General features: G+C 42.1%; 1 protein-coding gene across 2 annotated transcripts in view; it reads left to right on the forward strand.

Moving 5' to 3' along the window:
* The window catches only part of Prorp (protein only RNase P catalytic subunit), a 92,742-nt gene that overhangs the window by 27,347 nt on the left and 41,527 nt on the right, over positions 1–23,868 (forward strand). For both annotated transcript variants that reach the window (XM_039111975.2, NM_001106730.2), the window contains exon 4: positions 17,985–18,092. In XM_039111975.2, the coding sequence (XP_038967903.1) occupies positions 17,985–18,092 (108 nt within the window). The remainder of the gene's footprint in view (positions 1–17,984; positions 18,093–23,868) is intronic.

Here is a 23,868-nt window from a genome sequence, read left to right on the forward strand (position 1 = left end):
GTAAAGATCTTTTCCCAATCTGTTGGTTGCCGTTTTGTCCTAACCACAGTGTCCTTTGCCTTACAGAAGCTTTGCAGTTTTATGAGATCCCATTTGTCGATTCTTGATCTTAGAGCGTAAGCCATTGGTGTTTTGTTTAGGAAATTTTTTCCAGTGCCCATGTGTTCCAGGTGCTTCCCTAGTTTTTCTTCTATTAGTTTGAGTGTGTCTGGTTTGATGTGGAGGTCCTTGATCCACTTGGACTTAAGCTTTGTACAGGGTGATAAGCATGGATCGATCTGCATTCTTCTACATGTTGACCTCCAGTTGAACCAGCACCATTTGCTGAAAATGCTATCTTTTTTCCATTGGATGGTTTTGGCTCCTTTGTCAAAAATCAAGTGACCATAGGTGTGTGGGTTCATTTCTGGGTCTTCAATTCTATTCCATTGGTCTATCTGTCTGTCTCTGTACCAATACCATGCAGTTTTTATCACTATTGCTCTGTAATACTGCTTGAGTTCAGGGATAGTGATTCCCCCTGAAGTCCTTTTATTGTTGAGGATAGCTTTAGCTATCCTGGGTTTTTTGTTATTCCAGATGAATTTGCAAATTGTTCTGTCTAACTCTTTGAAGAATTGGATTGGTATTTTGATGGGGATTGCATTGAATCTGTAGATTGCTTTTGGTAAAATGGCCATTTTTACTATATTAATCCTGCCAATCCATGAGCATGGGAGATCTTTCCATCTTCTGAGGTCTTCTTCAATTTCCTTCTTCAGTATCTTGAAGTTCTTATTGTACAGATCTTTTACTTGCTTTGTTAAAGTCACACCGAGGTACTTTATATTATTTGGGTCTGTTATGAAGGGTGTCGTTTCCCTAATTTCTTTCTCGGCTTGTTTCTCTTTTGTATAGAGGAAGGCAACTGATTTATTTGAGTTAATTTTATACCCAGCCACTTTGCTGAAGTTGTTTATCAGCTTTAGTAGTTCTCTGGTGGAACTTTTGGGATCACTTAAATATACTATCATATCATCTGCAAATAGTGATATTTTGACTTCTTCTTTTCCAATCTGTATCCCCTTGACCTCCGTTTTGTTGTCTGATTGCTCTGGCTAGAACTTCAAGAACTATATTGAATAAGTAGGGAGAGAGTGGGCAGCCTTGTCTAGTCCCTGATTTTAGTGGGATTGCTTCAAGTTTCTCTCCATTTAGTTTAATGTTAGCAACTGGTTTGCTGTATATGGCTTTTACTATGTTCAGGTATGGGCCTTGAATTCCTATTCTTTCCAGGACTTTTATCATGAAGGGGTGTTGAATTTTGTCAAATGCTTTCTCAGCGTCTAATGAAATGATCATGTGGTTTTGTTCTTTCAGTTTGTTTATATAATGGATCACGTTGATGGTTTTCCGTATATTAAACCATCCCTGCATGCCTGGGATGAAGCCTACTTGGTCATGGTGGATGATTGTTTTGATGTGCTCTTGGATTCGGTTTGCCAGAATTTTGTTGAGTATTTTTGCGTCGCTATTCATAAGGGAAATTGGTCTGAAGTTCTCTTTCTTTGTTGGGTCTTTGTGTGGTTTAGGTATAAGAGTAATTGTGGCTTCGTAGAAGGAATTCGGTAGTGATCCATCTGTTTCAATTTTGTGGAATAGTTTGGATAATATTGGTATGAGGTCTTCTATGAAGGTTTGATAGAATTCTGCACTAAACCCGTCTGGACCTGGGCTCTTTTTGGTTGGGAGACCTTTAATGACTGCTTCTATTTCCTTAGGAGTTATGGGGTTGTTTAACTGGTTTATCTGTTACTGATTTAACTTCGGTACCTGGTATCTGTCTAGGAAATTGTCCATTTCCTGAAGATTTTCAAGTTTTGTTGAATATAGGTTTTTATAGTAAGATCTGATGATTTTTTGAATTCCCTCTGAATCTGTTGTTATGTCTCCCTTTTCATTTCTGATTTTGTTAATTTGGACGCATTCTCTGTGTCCTCTCGTTAGTCTGGCTAAGGGTTTATCTATCTTGTTGATTTTCTCAAAGAACCAACTTTTGGTTCTGTTGATTCTTTCTATGGTCCTTTTTGTTTCTACTTGGTTGATTTCCGCTCTGAGTTTGATTATTTCCTGCCTTCTACTCCTCCTGGGTGTATTTGCTTCTTTTTGTTCTAGAGCTTTTAGGTGTGCTGTCAAGCTGCTGACATATGCTCTTTCCTGTTTCTTTCTGCAGGCACTCAGCGCTATGAGTTTTACTCTTAGCACAGCTTTCATTGTGTCCCATAAGTTTGGGTATGTTGTACCTTCATTTTCATTAAATTCTAAAAAGTTTTTAATTTCTTTCTTTATTTCTTCCTTGACCAGGTTATCATTGAGTAGAGCATTGTTCAATTTCCATGTATATGTGGGCATTCTTCCTTGATTGTTATTGAAGACCAGTTTTAGGCTGTGGTGGTCCGATAGCACGCATGGGATTATCTCTATCTTTCTGTACCTGTTGAGGCCCGTTTTTTGACCAATTATATGGTCAATTTTGGAGAAAGTACCATGAGGAGCTGAGAAGAAGGTATATCCTTTTGCTTTAGGATAGAATGTTCTATAAATATCCGTTAAGTCCATTTGGCTCATGACTTCTCTTAGTCTGTCTACATCTCTGTTTAATTTCTGTTTCCATGATCTGTCCATTGATGAGAGTGGGGTGTTGAAATCTCCCACTATTATTGTGTGAGGTGCAATGTGTGTTTTGAGCTTTAGTAAGGTTTCTTTTACATATGTAGGTGCCCTTGTATTTGGGGCATAGATATTTAGGATTGAGAGTTCATCTTGGTGGATTTTTCCTTTGATGAATATGAAGTGTTCTTCCTTATCTTTTTTGATGACTTTTAATTGAAAATTGATTTTATTTGATATTAGAATGGCTACTCCAGCTTGCTTCTTCTGACCATTTGCTTGGAAAATTGTTTTCCAGCCTTTCACTCTGAGGTAATGTCTGTCTTTGTCTCTGAGGTGTGTTTCCTGTAGGCAGCAGAATGCAGGGTCCTCGTTGCGTATCCAGTTTGTTAATCTATGTCTTTTTATTGGGGAGTTGAGGCCATTGATGTTGAGAGATATTAAGGAATAGTGATTATTGCTTCCCGTTATATTCATATTTGGATGTGAGGTTATGTTTGTGTGCTTTCATTCTCTTTGTTTTGTTGCCAAGACGATTAGTTTCTTGCTTCTTCTAGGGTATAGCTTGCCTCCTTATGTTGGGCTTTACCATTTATTATCCTTTGTAGTGCTGGATTTGTAGAAAGATATTGTGTAAATTTGGTTTTGTCATGGAATATCTTGGTTTCTCCATCTATGTTAATTGAGAGTTTTGCAGGATACAGTAACCTGGGCTGGCATTTGTGTTCTCTTAGGGTCTGTATGACATCAGTCCAGGATCTTCTGGCCTTCATAGTTTCTGGCGAGAAGTCTGGTGTGATTCTGATAGGTCTGCCTTTATATGTTACTTGACCTTTTTCCCTTACTGCTTTTAATATTCTTTCTTTATTTTGTGCGTTTGGTGTTTTGACTATTATGTGACGGGAGGTGTTTCTTTTCTGGTCCAATCTATTTGGAGTTCTGTAGGCTTCTTGTATGCCTATGGGTATCTCTTTTTTTAGGTTAGGGAAGTTTTCTTCTATGATTTTGTTGAAGATATTTACTGGTCCTTTGAGCTGGGAGTCTTCACTCTCTTCTATACCTATTATCCTTAGGTTTGATCTTCTCATTGAGTCCTGGATTTCCTGTATGTTTTGGACCAGTAGCTTTTTCCGCTTTACATTATCTTTGACAGTTGAGTCAATGATTTCTATGGAATCTTCTGCTCCTGAGATTCTCTCTTCCATCTCTTGTATTCTGTTGGTGAAGCTTGTATCTACAGCTCCTTGTCTCTTCTTTTGGTTTTCTATATCCAGGGTTGTTTCCATGTGTTCTTTCTTGATTGCTTCTATTTCCATTTTTAATTCCTTCAACTGTTTGATTGTGTTTTCCTGGAATTCTTCCAGGGATTTCTGCGATTCTTTCAGGGATTTTTGCGATTCCTCTCTGTAGGCTTCTACTTGTTTATTAATGTTTTCCTGTGTTTCCCTAAGGGAGTTCTTCACGTCTTTCTTGAAGTCCTCCAGCATCATGATCAAATATGATTTTGAAACTAGATCTTGCTTTTCTGGTGTGTTTGGATATTCCATGATTGTTTTGGTGGGAGAATTGGGCTCCGATGATGCCATGTAGTCTTGGTTTCTGTTACTTGGGTTCCTGCGCTTGCCTCTCGCCATCAGATTATCTCTAGTGTTTCTTTGTTCTGCTATTTCTGACAGTGGCTAGACTGTCCTATAAGCCTGTGTGTCAGGAGTGCTGTAGACCTGTTTTCCTCTCTTTCAGTCAGTTATGGGGACAGAGTGTTCTGCTTTCGGGCGTGTAGTTTTTCCTCTCTACAGGTCTTCAGCTTTTCCTGTGGGCCTGTGTCTTGAGTTCACCAGGCAGCTTTCTTGCAGCAGAAAAGTTGGTCTTACCTGTGGTCCCGAGGCTCAAGTTCGCTCGTGGGGTGCTGCCCACGGGCTCTCTGCTGCGGCAGCAACCAGGAAGACCTGTGCCGCCCCTTCCGGGAGCTTCAGAGCACCAGGGTTCCAGATGGCCTTTGGTGTTTTCCTCTGGCGTCCGAGATGTATGTACAGAGAGCAGTCTCTTCTGGTTTCCCAGGCTTGTCTGCCTCTCTGAAGGTTTAGCTCTTCCTCCCACGGGATTTGGGTGCAGAGAACTGTTTATCCGGTCTGTTTCCTTCAGGTTCCGGAGGTGTCTCAGGCAGGGGTCCTGCCGCTCCTGGGCCCTCCCCCACGGGAGCCCAGAGGCCTTATACAGTTTCCTCTTGGGCCAGGGATATGGGCAGGGGTGGGCAGTGTTGGTGGTCTCTTCCGCTCTGCAGCCTCAGGAGTGCCCACCTGATCAGGCGGTGAGGTCTTTTTGCCCCCCTTCTTTCTATTCCCCGCCTCCCCTTTCTTTTTTGGTATGTGCCTTTTCATTAAAGGAGAAAAAAAAAAAAAAACAGGCATGGGTAGGAGAATTCCTTTCATTAATGAGGATTAAGCTGAATTAGATGAAAATTGTTTCATATGAGAACATCTAAAAGTAAATGGCTTTTGAAAGCATGACTGTCTTTAACATTATACTTTATACACAAAGCGTTTGTTTAGCTCAATGAAGTCAGGAATAAACTGGAAATTGGGAGTAAAGATGTGTACCTTGGTAATAAGAAATTAGACTAGAGAGGTTGTCTGTATGGAGGACAGAAAGGAAGTGCGGAGTGAGTATGCTCTTAAATATAACGGGAAAGCTGGGTGTGGTCGTGCATGCCAGTGGGCATGCACCCAGGGACAGAAGCTAATTCTGCTAGTTCAAGGCCAGCTTCATCTACACAGAAAGTTATTGGTCTTTGCAGGCCTCCTACTCCTGTATAAATAAAGGAGCTCATTTATCGATAGGAAACAGGAAGTAGGGAGAGTTGTTCTAATAGCCTGTGTTAAAGACAAAGAGCAAATAATTGTTGGCAAGCAGTTATTTGAAGCGATTGAATGGGGCTTTTTCTCCTTGTCTCATTTATTTGTGAGAACAGCATAGACACTGTCATCTGCAAATAGTGTGTAGGTAGGTGAGTCACAGCAGTCCGTCTGTCTTCACACTGGCAGGAGCCTTTTCTATAGGGCCATCACAGGGGCCTGGGCACCTTTGGGAGCCTGGGCTGGAACCGAAGCCTGGGCCTTAGCTGGAGTTTTGGCCTCTGCCTTGGTTTAAACTTTGAGCTTTGGTTGGCCATGTAGCTTCCAATCTGCTTCTCTAGCTTGGGGTGAGCGATGAAAGCCAGACGGCTGAGTTTGAGGCTGGGGCTCTTTGGCATCTTGGGCATCTTGGGCTTGACGGCCTGAGGCTTCACAAGGGCCTTGATGGCCTCTGCTCGTGCACTCACTGCCTTGGCATTGTTGGCCTGCATCTTCTTCAGGCCTTTCTTGTTGCGCTTCTTGGCAAAGCGCATGTTCCTCAGAAACTTGGGGTCGACCCCTTTAAGAGATTCATATCTGGGGGCTGGGGATTTAGCTCAGTGGTAGAGCGCTTACCTAGGAAGCGCAAGGCCCTGGGTTCGGTCCCCAGCTCCGAAAAAAAGAACCAAAAAAAAAAAAAAAGAGATTCATATCTGGGGTTGGGGATTTAGCTCAGTGGTAGAGCGCTTGCCTAGGAAGCGCAAGGCCCTGGGTTCGGTCCCCAGCTCCGAAAAAAAGAACCAAAAAAAAAAAAAAAAAAGAGAGAGAGAGATTCATATCTTTGTGACTGGGGTTTCTTGATGCCATTTCTGTGCCATTTGCAGGACTGGTTGTGTGTGGTGTGGTTCTTGTACTTGGCCATGTCTGCACGGTAAGCCACGGCTCCCACAGCGCCTGGGACCGGAAGACTGAATGGACCTTTTGTAGTATAGACTTTTGTGATGAAGTTATTCTTGTGTGTGTGTGTGTGTGTGTGTGTGTGTGTGCATGTGTGTGCATGTGTGTGTATATATGTGTGTGTTGTATGTGTCTATGTTCATGTGTCTTTGTCATATATATGTGGAAGTCACTGTAGAATGTCTAGTATCCTGCTTTACCACTCCCTCTCTTATTTTCTCGAGACAGGGTGTCTTATTGAACCTGGAACTAGGCCGACAGCCAGTAAGCCCCAGCAATCCTGTCTGTACCCCACCTCTGCCCCCCTTTGCCCCAGAAGCTCTGGAATTACAGGATTGCATGTGGTCATGTCTGAGTGTTTGTGAACGCTAGGGATCTTAGCTGAAGACCTCATGTTTATGCAGCAAATACTCTTACCCACTGAGCTGGCTTCCTAGCTCCAGCCTTACTGAGCCTTTATGTCAGCTCTTTGAGGCAGGCATTAATAGCCGTGTTTTATACCTGAGGAGCTGGGGACCTAGAAGTGAAGTGATTGACAGGGTTGCACATGGTAGCAGACAGTCCAGCGGATGCAAACCCGATGGGCGTATTTCTAATGTAGTCTTTCTTAGTCGTCATAGCTTCTCTCACAAGTAATCATGTGTCTGACCAAGATGATAACTATATAGTGTCCAGTTATTGGGGGAGGGAGGGGAGATGGCTCAGCCAATAAGGCCATGAAGGCGTGAGGACTTGAGTTTGGGTCCTCGGTATCTTTGTGAAGGCAAAGTGTGGGAACAATAATCCAGGACAGCTGAGGGCACAGAAGCAGAGTTAGAGTTCATTGGCTGGACGAGCCAGATTGATGAGCTCCAAGTTCAGTGAGGCAGCCCGACGAACAGTGCTCCAAGAAGACACCTGACATTAACTTCTGACCTCCACATGCATGTGCAGATGTGTGCGTGCATTCACACACACATTGACACACATAGTTAGAACACTTTCATGTATCACTTACCAGAAAACACACATACACCCAAGTATACACACACTTTTATAGAAGAAATTAAAATGCTGATTTTGGCCAGTTTTTCAGAACAAATGAAAAATCTATGAACAGTATTAAAAAGAGCATTGGATAGCCACATATATGATTGCTTTTCTTTGGAAATTAAAAATGTGTGTGTGTGTGTGTGTGTGTGTGTGTGTGTGTGTGTGTGTGTGTGTGTTGTAAAATTATAATAAGTGGTTTTCTTTTACCTCACTAGATCCAGCACCACAGTGCCCCAAGATATCTGCTAGGGTACTCTCACAAACTTAGAGCCATGAATTTGCTGTTTGGCCCTTAACTCACATGTGTAATCAGCTCAGAAGTTTGTAATAACATCAAAGAAGGACTGGCTCGGGGCTGGGGATTTAGCTCAGTGGTAGAGCGCTTACCTAGGAAGCGCAAGGCCCTGGGTTCGGTCCCCAGCTCCGAAAAAAAAGAACCAAAAAAAAAAAAAAAAAAAAAAGGACTGGCTCTAAACCTTGTACTTTTAAACTTTTTTTGACAAATAAATTCTATACCAAAGCAAAGATATGATCCCAGCCTAGCTACCAAATGAGATTATGACTGTATAACTCAATCTAGCTAATTCCTCCCTGTTAAATCACAACCATTTCTAAATTCCTCATAAAAACAACTTTAGAATAACCACTTTCAGCCCCCACAAAAGTCCAGGGAATTGGGGCGACGACTCCTCCATAATTTCTTCAAGCTGTATGTGGGTGTTGAGATATCCTTGGGGATAGGGGTAGGAAGATTGAAGCAAATGCTGTAGCCGATGTGTCCTGGCTGGACCCAGCTGAAAGTCCTTGAGACCAGGAATCCAAGTAGGCACACTCTGCAAAATACAACTCTCAAGACAAAAGTTTAAAATCGAGATATCTTTTTGTTTGATTCTCCTGAATCTAATTTTTCAGGCAGTCTACCTCTATCAAATCTGATCAGTATGACTCTGTGAGGTTTCCAGAGCCTAATCACACTTTTTAAAAACACAAAGACAAAATCTTTCTCCCAAAATACTGTGTTCCTTAGTCTGTAACCAGAAAAGCTTGTGTCTTGCACTCTCTCCCAGAGTAATAATATAACCATAAAACTCAAAGTCACACCCACTATAAAGATTAAACAATTTTTTAAAAGATTTATTTATTTTTTATATATAAGTATACTTCAGCTGTCTTCAGACACACCAGAAGAGGGCATCAGATCTCATTACAGATGATTGTGAGCCACCATGTTGTTGCTGGGATTTGAACTCAGGACCTCTGGAAGAGCAGTCAGTGCTCTTAACCGCTGAGCCATCTCTCCAGCCCAGACTAAACAATTTTTTAAAAAAGGAAGTAAGCTGAACAATAGTGTTAAACAATGAACCTGATAGGCTTTTGTACTCTGAACTATCAGGAAAGAAACCCAAAATTCCCGTGAAGAGATCTGAGCTTCCTGTTGTGGTAAATATCAAAAATAACCACAAACCCTCGCTAGCCAGCATCAATGAGCCGTATGGCCTTTAGTGGGGTAATTCATAAAACAAACTAAACACTTTCTATCAATTCTAATACCAATAAGCAACATATCAAACCAGGACTTTAGCCCAAAATATGTCTATCTGTTAAGCTCTCTACCTGGAGCCACAGATTTTATTTAACCTTAATATCCTAAATATATATCCATCCGTTAAGCTAATAAATTGTAAATATAACAGTACTCTACTTGGAGTCAGTGACTAATTTTTCCCTAAGTTCCGTCCGAACCATGGATGAAAATCACCACATGATTCGGGTAATCTCTGTACTCTCCTTAAAACAAACTTAACCACCTTCTAATAAAAATCCGTCATTAAGAAGTAGCTTGTCTAACTAGGATTTCAACATAAAATTCCCGTGGAGCCCATGTTAGAAGCCCCAAGGATGGCTACTTTCTCCTCCCTCCCACTCTTCAAACTTCTCTCCCACCCATCCTTTCTTCTTGTCCAATGACAGGCCTCCTTCTATCCTGTATCTGCCCTCACCTGTATTTTACAGATTAATTGGGGTGAAGGCTCTGGTGAAGTCACCTGAGTCCTGAGTACCTGACTAGGCAGCTGTCCTTGGGGCAGCGGAATTAGCATCAAAATACAGATAACTCCAGGGCAAACCACAACATTTTGTATGTGTATTTGGTACACATAAGTGGTCATGAGCCATGGCATGACTTTTGGAAGGCAATCCTCTTCTTTCACTGTGTGAATTCTGGGGATGGAAATCAGCTCATCACACTTGATGGCAAGCCCCCATACCTGCTGAGATGTCTCTCTGACTCTTCTCTGCCAGTTCTTTCTGGGTGTTGTTAGATAGGGTGTATCTGTGTAGCTCAGCTGTGATGTGTGTGTCCAGAGTCTTGAGTTACAGGCGGTGGAGAGCTGTCATATGCTTGCTGTTTCCCTACAGTTCTTAACCTCTTGCCAAAAAATCTCTGCTGATGGTAAACTAACTTTTAAAATGAAAAAAATGTATTACCTAAACTTTCAGAAAATTCTCAATTTTCATAACTCTTCCAGTGATGGGAGCTACAGAAAGTTAAAATTTAGCTTGTTGTGCAAAATAACTTTTTTTGTGGTTTGAACATTTAGAGATAGGATGAAAGATCACTTCAATTTTATCTTTACATTTCATGTGTAAATTTATAATAATTCCTTAGCAAAATTCATGAAGTTAAAAGTTTTGAAAACTTACTTTTGACTTATTTCTTCAATAATGGTACACGTTCAGTAGCAGTTCACAAAACCTCAAAGACTGCTGGGTAATCTGTATTTCCTGTCCTCTTACAAGTAAGCATTTTTATTTTTATTTTGTTTAATTTGGGGGCAGGGTGGTGCTGGGATCCAGCCAGGGTTTTAGGGTTACAGAGGGCTCAGTTGCCCTGAGTTCCATGCCCACAACCTATGTAAGAATGCTGGATGTGATTGTGTGCGTTTTTATTATTAGCACTGGAGGCAGACAGCATGGTCCCTGGCCTGTTTGTTTAATTGGTAAGCTTCAGGCCAGTGAGGAACCTGTCTCAAAGAGCTGGGTGGTATTCCCGAGAATGACACCCAAGCTTGTCCTCTGACCTTCACATGTGTGCACATGCATGCACATTTGCATATACATGCCTGCACATGCATGACAGTATACACACATAAAAAATTTACTTATAGATCCAGTAGGCTATCATACTCTAGTAGTTACAGCTAATGAAGCAACTGTGGGAAATTAAAGTATCTCTTGCAACTTCCTGTGAAATCCTAAGCCTGAGCTTGCTAAACTTTCTATTCTGATAAGGTTTAGGAAGGTTTCTCCGGCCTCTGTTTTAACTGTCAAGCTCCAATGGTGTTTTCTGGATGTGTGGTTTAATTCACCCTTGCACTAAGGCAGCCATGCTGTTATTGGTAGAAGTTTTCCTCAGTTCTTGTCTTGCTGAAGGGAATAATTCAGCTTACAGACAAGTCACAATGCAAATGCTCTTCTAGTAAACTAGGGTCTTCAGAGGATGCAGTGTATATGTTCATCAGTGCACATGTTCATAAGTGTACAGGCTCATCAGTGCACATGTTCATAAGTGTACACACATGTTCATCGGTGCACATACATGTTCATCAGTGCACATGTTCATCAGTGTACATACATGTTCATCAGTGCACATGTTCATCAGTACACATGTTCATCAGTGCACATGTTCATCAGTGCACATGTGTTGTCAGTTTGGAAACTGTCCTGGCACCTGAGTTTCTGCTGTGGCAGAAAAAGCCTTAGCTACAGCTGCAAGATAATTAACCACAAAAGGGCGCTCTGAGGATCAGGATCCATAGCTACCCAGAAATATACCTTCAACTTCCTTGATTAACTCATGTCTCGCTCCTTGTGCACCTGTCCTGATGTTAGGGATTATCTGGGAACCATGTCCGAAAGAAGTCACACATTAAGTATGAAGATATTTTTTATTGATGTTCCCATGCCAGGAACGTTGCTTGTGTCCAGAATGACTGGTGTTCCCCTGTGTCTCCACGCCCAGGATGACTAAAGCTGGTTGTTTCAGTGTACCCTTTCTTCCTGTCTTAAAAAAGTGCTGTGCCCACAGTATGTCGATATGTGTTAAAATTATTGGTCTTCATTCAGGAGGCAGAAGCACGAGGATCTTAGTGAGTTTGAGGGCAGCCTCGTCTACAGAGTGAGTTCCAGGACAGCCTGGGCTACATTGAGGGACCCTGTCCAAAAACACAAAAAACAAAAACTGGTCTTTTTCTGTTGTAAAGTTTGGGATATATATTGATTGGTGTATCTTCATATCCCCAAGTTGCTCTTGTAGAATAAGACACTAGACAAATATTAAGAACAGAAGTAAACTGTTGTGTGTGTGGATCATCATTCTAACTTGAATGGAAAGCTTAGCAGAGGGGCTGGAGACATGGCTTAACTGTTGCGAGCACTTCTAGAGGGCTTGGATTTGGTCCTCAGCACCCATCTCTAACTCCAGTCTCAGAGGATCCAGTGCCTTCTTCTGTCTTGCTTGGGCACCAGGCATGCATGTGGTTCACATGCCTGCTTACAGGCAAAACACTCAAACACAAAATAAATCTAAAAAAAAAAAAATTGGAAAAAATGAGAAAAGAGAGCTTATAATTTATTCCTTTATTTCCTTGTTTGCTATTTTCTTTTTAAGATAGGGTCGCACTCTGTAGCTCAGGCTGACCTGAAATTAACTACATTCCCTAGGCTATCCTAGAACACACCACAGCCTCTCATGTACAGGCTTATAAGACTAGAAAATCTAGGCATAAGACTAGAAAATTTGTTTGTTTATTAAGACTTTTACCATCTCCAGTTACCAAGAATAGTGTGACATGTTAGTTTCCTCAGATAATATTAGGAGAACTGTAAACTGAGTCTGTTCTGCCATACAGGGTTAAGGCTCTCACAGTTATAAATGGACTTTTCTTTGTTCTGGAGCTCACGTGTCCTTATTATGTTCCCACTTCTTGCTTGCCCAGCGTGGTCTGCCTTTACTGTGTTACTATGGCAACAGCACAGCTGTTCTGCCTCATTGTCTCTAATGTGACTTGGGTAAGGTAAAGAATTCAAAACTTCTTATTGTTTTAGAGTTTATTTACATTTTTTATACTTTTCGGTCTTATACTAACAAGCCAGAGTTTCTCTTTTTTTCTTAATTTAAACTCAAGAGATACATACATTTTTTGAGGGTACAGGGTCTCATGTAGCTAAGTCTGGCCTCAGATTCACTGTGTAGTAAAAGATGACCTTGAACTTCTGGTCTCCCAAAGGCTATAGGCCTTTATGCCTACTTTTTATTGTTTTAAGAAAAAATTTAATCCCGGCACTTGAGAACCAGAGGCAGGTGGATCCAGGACAGCCAGAGCTTCAAAGAGAAACCCTGACTCAAAAAAACCACGATGGAAAAAAGAGAAAGGAAGGAAGGAAGGAAAGGAGGGAGGGAGGAAGGAAGGAAGGAAAGTAGAGAGGGAGGAAGGAAGGAAGGAAAGGAGGAAGGAAGGAAGGGAGGGAGGGAGGGAGGAAGATAGATGTCTTACTGAGGGTAGTGGTGCACACCTTTAATCCCAGCATTTGGGGAGGCAGAGGCAGGCATTCAAGGCCAGCATGGTCTACAGAGCAAGTTCCAGGATAGCCAGAGCTACATAGAGAAATTCTGTCTCAGATGTCCCACCCCTCCAAAACCCCGGAAAGATCTCAGGTCTTCAGACCGTGCATATGGATGACCCTACATCTGTACTCTTTACCTTCGCCCCCACAGTGCTGAAATTACAGGTGTACTACCATGCCATATTTTGTTTTGTTTTTAAGACAGGGTCTCACTACATAGGCTGAAACCCACATAGACCTGCCCTTTGCATCTCAAGTTCTAGGTTCCAAAGCCATGTCCTAAAATGTTATTTGTTAACACTACATATATGCATGCTTGTGAACACTCGTGAGTGTCTGTTCTCGTTTTCCACCATGTGGATTCTGGAACTTTAACTCCAATGGTTAGGGAAGGCCACAAGCACCCTTACCCACTGATCCACCTGGCCAGCCCTATAGATTTTCTTATATTTAGTCAGTGTTGGTATTTATTTTACCTGCCTGATCCCTGCCAAACTTGTGTTAATAGCCTCTGTGAATCACATTTACAAATCCTTTATGGTTCCATTGTGACTTAAGCTTTAAAGCATAAAATGAACAAAGGCAGTAGACGCTCTGACAGCCATGTGTGGTGATGCTTAGCCGTGATTCCAGCACTCGGGAGGGTTATGAGAGGGGGGTGAGATCCAGCATAGGATATAGAAAAAAAATTAAACAGTAACAAAATCCACCACTACCAACAACAACCAAAAGTACCAACCAAACTAAAAAACAAAACAAACAATATGTTGCAAAAAAGAAAAGCTTCTTGTGTGTCAGTGGGTATATTCCACAGCGATATAGCCAAGAGCGTGATCATAATACAGACATCTGGGTTGGCGAGGATGTGGAGAAGTTGGAACCTCAGTTACAGTTTGGAAAGTGAAATAGGACAGCCACTTTGGAAATGTCTGGCACAGGTTTAGCATGCGCTCTGACAGCGACTCCTAGGTATCCCAGAAGCAGTGGAAATGAGCATCCATGCAAAACTGCGCACCGATGCTCACACAGTGGCATTTCTCAGTAGCCCATCATGGAACCAGCTTGCTGCCCCGCTGATGAGTAGGCAGAGTGATGGCCGTGGTGTGAACTTCTGTGTGGCAGTAAAGAATTAAATAAAGTGTTGACTTACGCAGCATATGAATAAGCGTTGAAAATACTGTTCTCCGTGAAAGCATTCGCTTACTAAAAATTCCATATGTATGATTCAGAATAGGAAAACTACTAGAGAGACAGAAAGTAGGTTATTGGTTGCATTATAGGGGGCTGGGGGAAGGATTGATTGCCAATGAGTGTGGATTGGCTTTTTGTTTTGTTTTGTTTCTCCTTACAAGGACAATGGTTTAAAAGTGGATTGTAAAGTTACTATACAACCCTATAAGTTGTATCTTCAAGTGGATAAATGTCTTGGTACATTAATTATATCTCATTAAACTATTTTAAGAAAAAAATTTAGTGACAGCCAAGAAATAACGGATTAATAAATATATGGGTAGATTTTTTTCAATCCTAGATCATTGGCCAGTGTACATTTAAGCATAAACCCAATAACAGACATAGAAATAATTGTTCTTTGATTTTTGTTAGTTTATTGGGTATTTATTTATTTATTTATTTTTTGTTTCATTTTGAATAGGGTCTTCTGTAGCCCAGGATGCCCCACACTCCATGTGTAGCTAAGCATGACCTTGACCTCCTGATCCTCCAACTCCAAATGCTGACATTGCAGGCAGGAACCAACACATTTGGCTCGAATTTCAAATCAGCTTCTGTGAGAGCTGCTGGGGCTTGTAGTCTAGCATTAATTAGTGTGCAGTGAGAGCTGCTGGGGCTTGTAGTCTAGCATTGATTAGCGTGCGGTGCTGTCTTTGATGTGTGCTATCTGAATAGGCCGGCTATGTCTTTCTCATGCCTTATCTGCACTGTCTACCTAGTGGCTTTTGAGTTCATTAAATGTATTTCACAGGCTGAGTCAGGTGGATCTCTGAGAGTTAGTTCCAGGACAGCCAGAGCTACATAATCAAAGACACCCCCACACACACACACACACACAGTATATTTCACTCAACCTAAGCTTCAGGGCACCTATAGGACTACTACCATGAATTCCTAACTAGTATATATCTGGTGGGTGGGAACAAAAAAATCCCAGTATTCTAGATCTCTTTCTCTAAATGGAAAACACGTACCAGAAGGATAATCTTTGGATGAGGATTTATGATGTATCCAGAGAGTTGCCTTCCTAATAAACTGTCTCAGGCAAACCTTTTCCCAGTCTGTAGTTTTAAAGAATTTCCAACTACTGTGAACACAGTATCAGCATAGGAAGGGGAGTCTGTAAGTTACGTGTCTGGCATTGATTAGTTTTTCAGAGCCACCGTCCACTGTCCCTGTTTGCTATTACTACCGAGATGAATGCAGTGTGCTGCGAAGCACAACACCTAACTGATAACTAAGTGTAATGGAAATGTGCTCCCTGGTGATTGTTAGTCAAACTACTCTTTTCTTTTTTCTGAGTTGGCCTGGAAACTCATTGTCTGGCCCCAGAGTGGCCTTAGACTCTTACTAATCTCCTGATTTAACCTCCCAAGTAATATTTTGTCATATATGGCCTCTTAGAAAAACTTATTCCTGTTAGCAGTTTAAGGCACTTGCCTTGTTTCACTTGGTTTGTTTAGCAATATATTGACACAAACAAATTGTATTGGGTAGAAACTTTTAATTTTCCTTGATATTTTACTTTTATTTATAAAAATTAGTATTCTAATTCCAACCAATATTTAATTGGTTTTGTTACTAAATAGAAGTTTATTTGTTTGTTTAAGGACTTTTTTTTTTTTTTTTGTTAAGCCAGCCATAATATCATCACTTACTTTGTTTTGTCTTGTTTCGTTTTGTTTTACTTTGGTTACTTGGCTTTCCAAGACAGAGTTTCTCTGTGTAGCCCTGGTTGTCCTGGGATTTCCTCTGTAGACTAGACTGGTTTCGAACTCAGAGATCCACCTGCCTCTGTCTCTGGAGTACAGGGATTAAGGTGAGCACCACTGCTAGCTGGATTTATTTATTTTTATGTTGCTTTGGTATTTTGCCTGCATATATATCTGTATGGGGTGCCAGATTCCCTGGAACTGGTGTTACAGACAATTGTGAGCCCTGTGAGTGCTAGGAATTGAACCTGGGTTCTCTGGAAGAGCAGCCAGTGCTCTTAACCACTGGGCCATCTCTGTCTCCAACCCCAGAAGGTTTACTTTAAGTTATTTTATTATTTTATGTGTATGGAGTTTTGCCTGGATGCCCCACTTGCGTGCCTGGTGCCCAAGGAAGTGAGAAGAGGGCATTGCGTCACCTGGAATAGGAGTTACAGATGGTTGTGAGCAGGTACGTGGGTGCTGTGAATTGTATCTGGTTCCTCTGTAGGAGCAGCCAGTGCTCTTAACCACTGATTCATCTCCTCAGCCTTCCATGACCCATTTTAAAATAACTTTGTATACAATGCGAAATATGGAGTAAGGACAGCTTTTCCACATTAAATTTATTTTGAGATGAGAAAGGGATAAAAGATGGGGTTGGGGGCAAGGTGAGTGGGTGGAGAGATGGCTCAGTGGGTAAGAGCACTGGCTGCTCTTCTGGAGGACCTGGGTTCAATTCCTAGCATCTACATGGCGGCTCATAACTGCCTATAACTCTGGTTTTAAGGGATCTGACACCTTCATACAGACATACATGCAATACAACATGAATACACATGAAATTTTAAAAAGGAGGATAAAGGGAAAAGATGAATATATATACATACACATATATACATGTATGAAATTGTGAAAGAATAAACTCATTTAAAAAATATTTTGACTTTTGTTCCTTCTTATTTTATTTTCTTCTATATTGTGTTCTTCTATAATATCTTAGTCTTTTGGCTAATACCAAGCAAACATTTCTTCTGCCAGCTTTGTTAATTTTTTATTAGCATGAAAAGAAATAGGTTTGAACTTTCATACATGTGTGTTATTATATCTAGTCTTATTCATCCTCCTCCCCTCCTGTACCCCTCCACTGTTAATCACCTTCCTCTCCCAAAGTAGCTTTCCTGCCATAGATATTCCACAGTGCTCTCCCCACCCCCATAGTTCTCTCTCTCTCACTCCTCCCTTCTCTTTTCCTTTTCTAACTCCCCAGTGCTGGGATTTCAGGGATGGGGTACCTCACCATGCCAGCTGTTTCTCTGGGGTGTGTGTGTGTGTGTTACCATACCATTTTTAAATATATGGGTTTGTTTGGTTTTTTGGTTTGATTTGCTTTGGTTTTTTTCCAAGACAATGTTTTTCTGTGTAACAGCCCTGGCTGGCCTGGCTGAACTGACTGGCCTAGAACTCACAGATTTTACTGTATCTACCTTCTGAATGCTTGGGCTAAAGGTGTGTGCCAGCAAAAAATATAAATAAATAAAAATAAAAAAGGATAGATCCTTGTTCTTTCACCACAGTTGCCAGGTAACTGTGTTCCCTTCTCTTGACTTAGAGAACAGGACCTAAAATTTCTCTCTGTGTGTTTGTGTGTGTGTGTGTGTGTGTGTTCTATGGGAGGGATATTTTTAGTTATCAGAGTAATACTAAATTACCTCAGCATGTTTACAGTGAAGTCCTGGTCTAGTTCTTTTAGATCCGTGTGTTCTGAGTCAGGGTCTCCTCTATTCCCTGTGTAACTGAGGATGAACTTGTACTTTGCTCCCCTGTCTCCACTGCTCAGAGAGGACACCTGATGTATAGTGTGCTGGGGACCAAACCCCGGGCTTCTCAGGCAGAGTAGACAAGCGCTGACTACATCCCCAGGCCATAACTCCTGTTAATGTTTTCTCTGACTTTGCCTTTTTAGGAACTGAAGAGATTTGAGCGCTTTGTGAAGTCCTGTCCTCCTTTTGATATTGTTATTGATGGCCTCAATGTTGCAAAAATGTTTCCTAAGGGTCGTGAATCTCAAAATGTAAGTATGTTTTATTTTGTCTTTCCCTTCCTATAGAAATTATTCTTCTACAGAACCAGCTGTCTTTTGTGTACAGCCTCAGCTCTCTGGTTCTCCTGACCTCTCCCTTTTTTGCACAGCCTCAGCTCTCATTCTCCTGACCTCTCCTTTCTCCTTGGAGTCACTGTTTACCTCAGGATCAGATTTGTCTAATTTGAAAATGAATACAGCAAGATATAATATTGAGATACTAGATACGCATTATTTCCTGTTTTCCTATACATGATAGATTCGTAGATTACCTATGCAGTTGTTTTTTCACTGGGTGATCACTTGTTTTCAATCAACTTGTAAATGTGCTAGCACGTTCAAAGGTTACCATGAGTTTTCATTCCTTTTTTTTTCCCTTCTGTTCTTTTTGAGACAGTCTCTCTTTGGAGACCAAAACTGGCCTGAACTCAGAAATCCTTCTGCCTCTGCCTCCCAAGTGTTCCCTTCTGTGACTGTGGTTTTTCTGCAGCAAAGAGATTAGAAAATTAAAGATAAATTCATACAGTAAATCCCTTGAAAACAACCAGAGCATTAAGATTACAATAGAGAGCGCCTGGATTTCAGCTTGCCGCTTTTATGTGTGGCGATTGGTGCTGTTCTGCAGTGGACGCCGTGTTTAGCAGTTGCTGCCAACGTAAGCAAAGCCTTTCTCTGAAGTGCTGCCTCCCACCCCTCAGCTTAGCCTCTTATGCTTTATCTGCAAAAGTCCCAGGGAATTTGTGTTCTGTTGCTGTCTTGTATGTTTGCTTGTTTTGTTTGTTTAAAGACAAGGTAGTTATGTGGCTGTGACTGGCCTTGAACTCCTGATCCTCCTGCCATGAGAGGAGTTTGACAGTATCTTTGTCTCTTGGCAAAAGCAAGGCAGAAAATGAAGAATGCAGTTCTGACCAATCAGGCTTGGAAGAGTTCAGTTGTGGATGGACTCTTTTGGGAAAGTCCCCATCTAATCTGGGGAAAAATAAGAGCTTCATGTTCATTTACCTTTTATTTGGTTTTCAGCTTTCCACAAAGCCCTAAAAATTAGTTTGCCAGATATAAGCTAAATTGGATTGAGTTTTTGGGGGAAGTAGGATATCAAGGATGCGTGGCGGGTATGTCCACTGGCCTGTCAGAAGGAACTCTGTAGATGAGTGCTCCTGTCAACGTTTTTGGAGAAGGAGACAGAGCTCTGAAGACAGCTGCACAGTGCTCCCCTCTGTCCTCTGGGCACACCCTGGGTTATCTATCAGAAGCAGTTCCCCAGTTTCTCTAATCAGACTGTAAATGGGTCTTAGTTTTGAAATTAAGGATAGATCCTCTAGGCTGGAGACGTAGCTCTCGTGGTATGTGACCTCCCAAGAATGCACAAAGCCCCAGACCCCATCCCCAGGACCCCATAAACCAGACAGCGTGGCACACACCTGTAATCCTAACACTTAAGAAATGGAGGCAGGAGAAACAGAAGTTTAAAGTCATCCTCAGCTGTTTTCCAGTCTGTGGAAAGGGAACAGATGGGTCCCGTCTCCAAAAGGTGTTATGAAGACTTAATGACTCCATGTGTGCAAGCCCTCGGGATGGGAGCTCACAAGTGCAGCTACCAGGCCGTAATTACTGTTGCAGTGAACTCCCAGATGAACAATAATTTGTCTGTCGGCCTTTGTCTGATGGCTTAAGTTTTTTTCCCCCTGCTATTCATGACAATGGAAAATGCTAAATTCTAGGCTAGGTATGGTAGGTAGTGTACGCCTTTAATCCCAGCATTCAGGAGGCAGAGACAGGTGGATCTCTGAATTTGAGGCCAGCCTGGTCTGCTATGTAGAAAGAGAACCTGTCTTTTAAAAAAAGAAGAAATGAAAGGAAATCCTAAATCTACATTAATATTAGAAGCAGTCCAGGCCAGATAGTGAGATAATAGCTGGTTAAGAATTAAGAATTGTGTCTGAAGTCAGCTACAGTGTACTCATATAAATAAAATAAATAAGTTGACCTTTTAAAAAAAAATTAAGATTAGCAGTCAGTGCCAGATCCTGAGCCAGCCCATGGCTCATTGCAGGAGCATTTGCAGGGAAAGCTGTGTGGACAGAGGGCACACAGGGGACACTGGGGGACACACTGTGCACTCTACAGCTGCCACAGCACCATTTTTGTTTCTTTTGTTTTTTATTTTTATTTTTTATTTTATTGGAGGGGGGTTTGCAAGGGCAGAGGGCAGATACAAAGGGATGGGGAAGGGAGTGGGATTTGGGGTGCACAAAGAATCCGTGCAAAGTTAAAAAATAAAACATAAATATTTAAAAACAAAAACAGCAACAAAAAACGTCCATCACTGCCTAGCACAGCGTGAGCATGGAATATTAGCTGTTGTTGTGATTGCTTCTGTTATTGTTCAGCTGTAGCTCCTGTTTTCATCCATATAGATTAGTCACGGTAATTGTGCCTTCTGCGTCCCCTTTACCACTGAATTCTCCTTTGTGTGACCACATCAGGGTCAGGTCAGACTGATAGATTATAGGAAAAAAAAAAAAAGCATTGAAGTCAGTACTATTAAAAACACATGACAGAATAAAATAGTGTGAAGAAACGGTTTTGGGGTTGAGGCCACAGCTCTGTGGAGAGAACTTACCTAGCATGCAGGAGGCCTGGATTCTATCTCAGCTCCACAGAAGAAAACTCAGACAGACAGAGCTTAAGTTGGCGTGATGGTGTGTGCCTGTAAGCTCAGATTTCAGGAGGCAGAGGCAGGATGATCTCAAGTTGGAGGCCAGCCTGGGCTACATGGTTCCAGGATGCCCTGAGTCACGGAGTGATACCCTGCTGTCAAGCGTGTTAGGATTTTCTCCACTCACTGAGTAACCAACAGTGACCTTGAACTTCTGACTGTCCTGCCTCTACCTCCATACTTGTCCGTCACTGCTTCATCACCTATCTGATGTGCTCCGTAAGATCCATATTGAGAAAGGACCTGGCATTCGTTATTTAGGGAGCGTCACTGTGGTCACATAGCTTGAACTTGGAGCTTACATCTTAAGGGTAGTAGAAGTTAAGGAACCAAGAGAACAAGCTCCGGGGCTGGAAAGATGGTTCAGTAGTTAAGAGCCTGCTTTGGCAAGGGACCCAAGTGCTGTTTCAACACCCACGTCAGATGGCTCTCAACTGCCTGTTTCTGCAGCTTCAGAGGCCCTGACTTCTCTGGCCTCCATGAAGACCTGCACTCATGTGTACACACACACACACACACACACACACACACACACACAAAATAGTGGAGCCAGGAGGTGACACATGCCTTTAATCTAGCACTTTCGAGGCAGAAGCAAGTAGATCTCCTATGAATTTAAGGCAGGCCTGGTCTACAGATCAAGTTCTAGGACAACCAGAGGGGTTACAGAGAGAAACCTTGCCTTAAAAAAACAATTGAAAAAAAAATTAAAGGTGGCATTTGCCTTTAATCCTGGCACTCGGGAGGCAGAGGCAGGTGGACCTCTGTTAATTCCAGGTCAGCCTGATCTACAGAGTGAGTTCCTGTCTCGAAAATAGCAAAGTTTTGAATTTATTTTCTCAATTTTCAGATATGTCTTGTATGTGTGTGTTTTACATTTTGACTTATTTTCCATGTGTGCGTGTGCGCATGTCACTGTGCTCAAGAGGAAGCCAGAGAGCAATGGCCAGGACTGGATTCCTCCTTTGGCCATGTGAACCTTGGAGCTGGACCTCACAGGTCACTGGGCTTGGCTTCAGGTGCCTTTACCTACTGATCTGCCTCAATATCCTCCTTCCAAATTTTAACTTTCTCTAATCTCAGCACTCAGAAGGCTGAGGCAGAGGGATTACAAGTTGGAGGACAGACTGGACTACACAGTGAATTGTAGGCTAGCCGGGGCTACATAGGAAGACTCATCCAGAAGGGGAAAAGGGAAGTGAAGAGATGGCTCGGTGGTCAAGAACACTTGCTGCTTTTGCAGAGGACCTGAGTTTGGTGCCTAGCACCCACATGGCAGCTCACAACGATTTAACTCCAGTTGTAGAGGATCTGATGTCCTCCTCTGGCCCCCAGTGGCAACGGGCACTTAATGTAGGAAAATAAGTCAAAATGTAAAACACACACATACAAGACATATCTGAAAATTGAGAAAATAAATTCAAAACTTTGCTATTTTCGAGACAGGAACTCACTCTGTAGATCAGGCTGACCTGGAATTAACAGAGGTCCACCTGCCTCTGCCTCCCGAGTGCCAGGATTAAAGGCAAATGCCACCTTTAATTTTTTTTTCAAAAAAATTGTAGGGCACACATACAAATGAATGCTCCTGCATGGTTTTAAAGGAAAGGGGCATTGCATGGATGAAAATAAGTAGAAGTTACATTGTTTTCATGATTTTAGAGTAAAGTGAGTATATTTTTGGCATCACCACCCACCCAATTAAACTTAAGCTCCCAAATCAACTATTCTGGGCTTAATAATTAGCTTTCTCAGCCAGTGTGGTGGTGCATACTTGTAATTCCAGGACTCTGGAGGCTGAGGCAGGAGGATTACGAGTTTGCAGTTAACCTAAAATGAAGCCTTGTTTCAGAAATAAAGAAGAACAGAACAACAAAATTGATTCTTTCCAGTCTCCATATCCAATTACTGACAGATCGTATTGATTAGCACCCCAAAACTACCCCCCCCCCATCCTAACATTACCAGAGGTCATGAGTTCAATTCCCAGCAACCACATGGTGGCTCACAACCATCTGTAAAGAGATCCGATGCCCTCTTCTGGTGTATCTGAAGACAGCTACAGTGTACTTATATATAATAAATAAATAAATCTTTAAAAAAAAAAATCTAAGCTGTGGTCTTAGTCAGGGTTTCTATTCCTGCACAAACATCATGACCAAGAAGCAGGAAAGAGTTTATTCAGCTTACACTTCCACATTGCTGTTCATCACCAAAGGAAATCAGAACAGGAACTCAAACAGGTCAGGAAGCAAGAATTGATGCAGAGGCCATGGAGGGATGTTACTTACTGGCTTGCTCAGCTTGCTCTCTTATAGAACCTAGGACCACAATGGGCTGGGTCCTCCCCACTGAATCACTAATTGAGAAAATGCCTTTCAGCTGGGTCTCATGGAGACATTTCCTCAACTGAGGCTCTTTCTCTGTGATAACTCCAACTTGTGTCAAGTTGACACACAAAACCAGCCAGTGCAGCTGTCTTCTTGCTTCTTCACCTGCTCAGTGACCTTCCATGGTATGTATGACGGCATCCTTGTCGTGATGATGGAGTCTTTTGTCACAGGACACTTACCTCCTTCCAACGCCCTCAGTGGCATTTCCCCTTTGTCTTTCACTAGGTTAATTGGTTCACTTGAATCATCGTTCCTCAAACATTCTGAACCTATTCCTGCCTGAGCGTCTTTACGAATGCTATTCCTTCAGCCTCTGGTGTTCTTTCATTTGGGAAGCTGATCGTGATCAGCACCTCAGGAGGCCTCCTTGATTCTAAAACGGCTTACCCATCCTGATCTTTCAATTACACTAACCCTGTTCCTGTCTCCAGTGGATTAAAGGTGACCATAGGTGGCTGCACCGCCGCCCTAGCAGTCAGGATGCAGGATGGTCATGAGTCTGAGGCTAGGCTAGGGTACACAGGAAGACTCCAGGCAACCTGTAGTGTGGCTCTAAACACAAGGATAAGCTCAGCCAATATACTGTGAGGTACCAGAAAACTATCCAGAACCCAAGCCAGAATGAGAAAATAAGTGGCATTTTTGACCCCAGTTT

This window comes from Rattus norvegicus, chromosome 6 (assembly GCF_036323735.1).
Source record: "Rattus norvegicus strain BN/NHsdMcwi chromosome 6, GRCr8, whole genome shotgun sequence".
Lineage (NCBI taxonomy): Eukaryota > Metazoa > Chordata > Mammalia > Rodentia > Muridae > Rattus > Rattus norvegicus.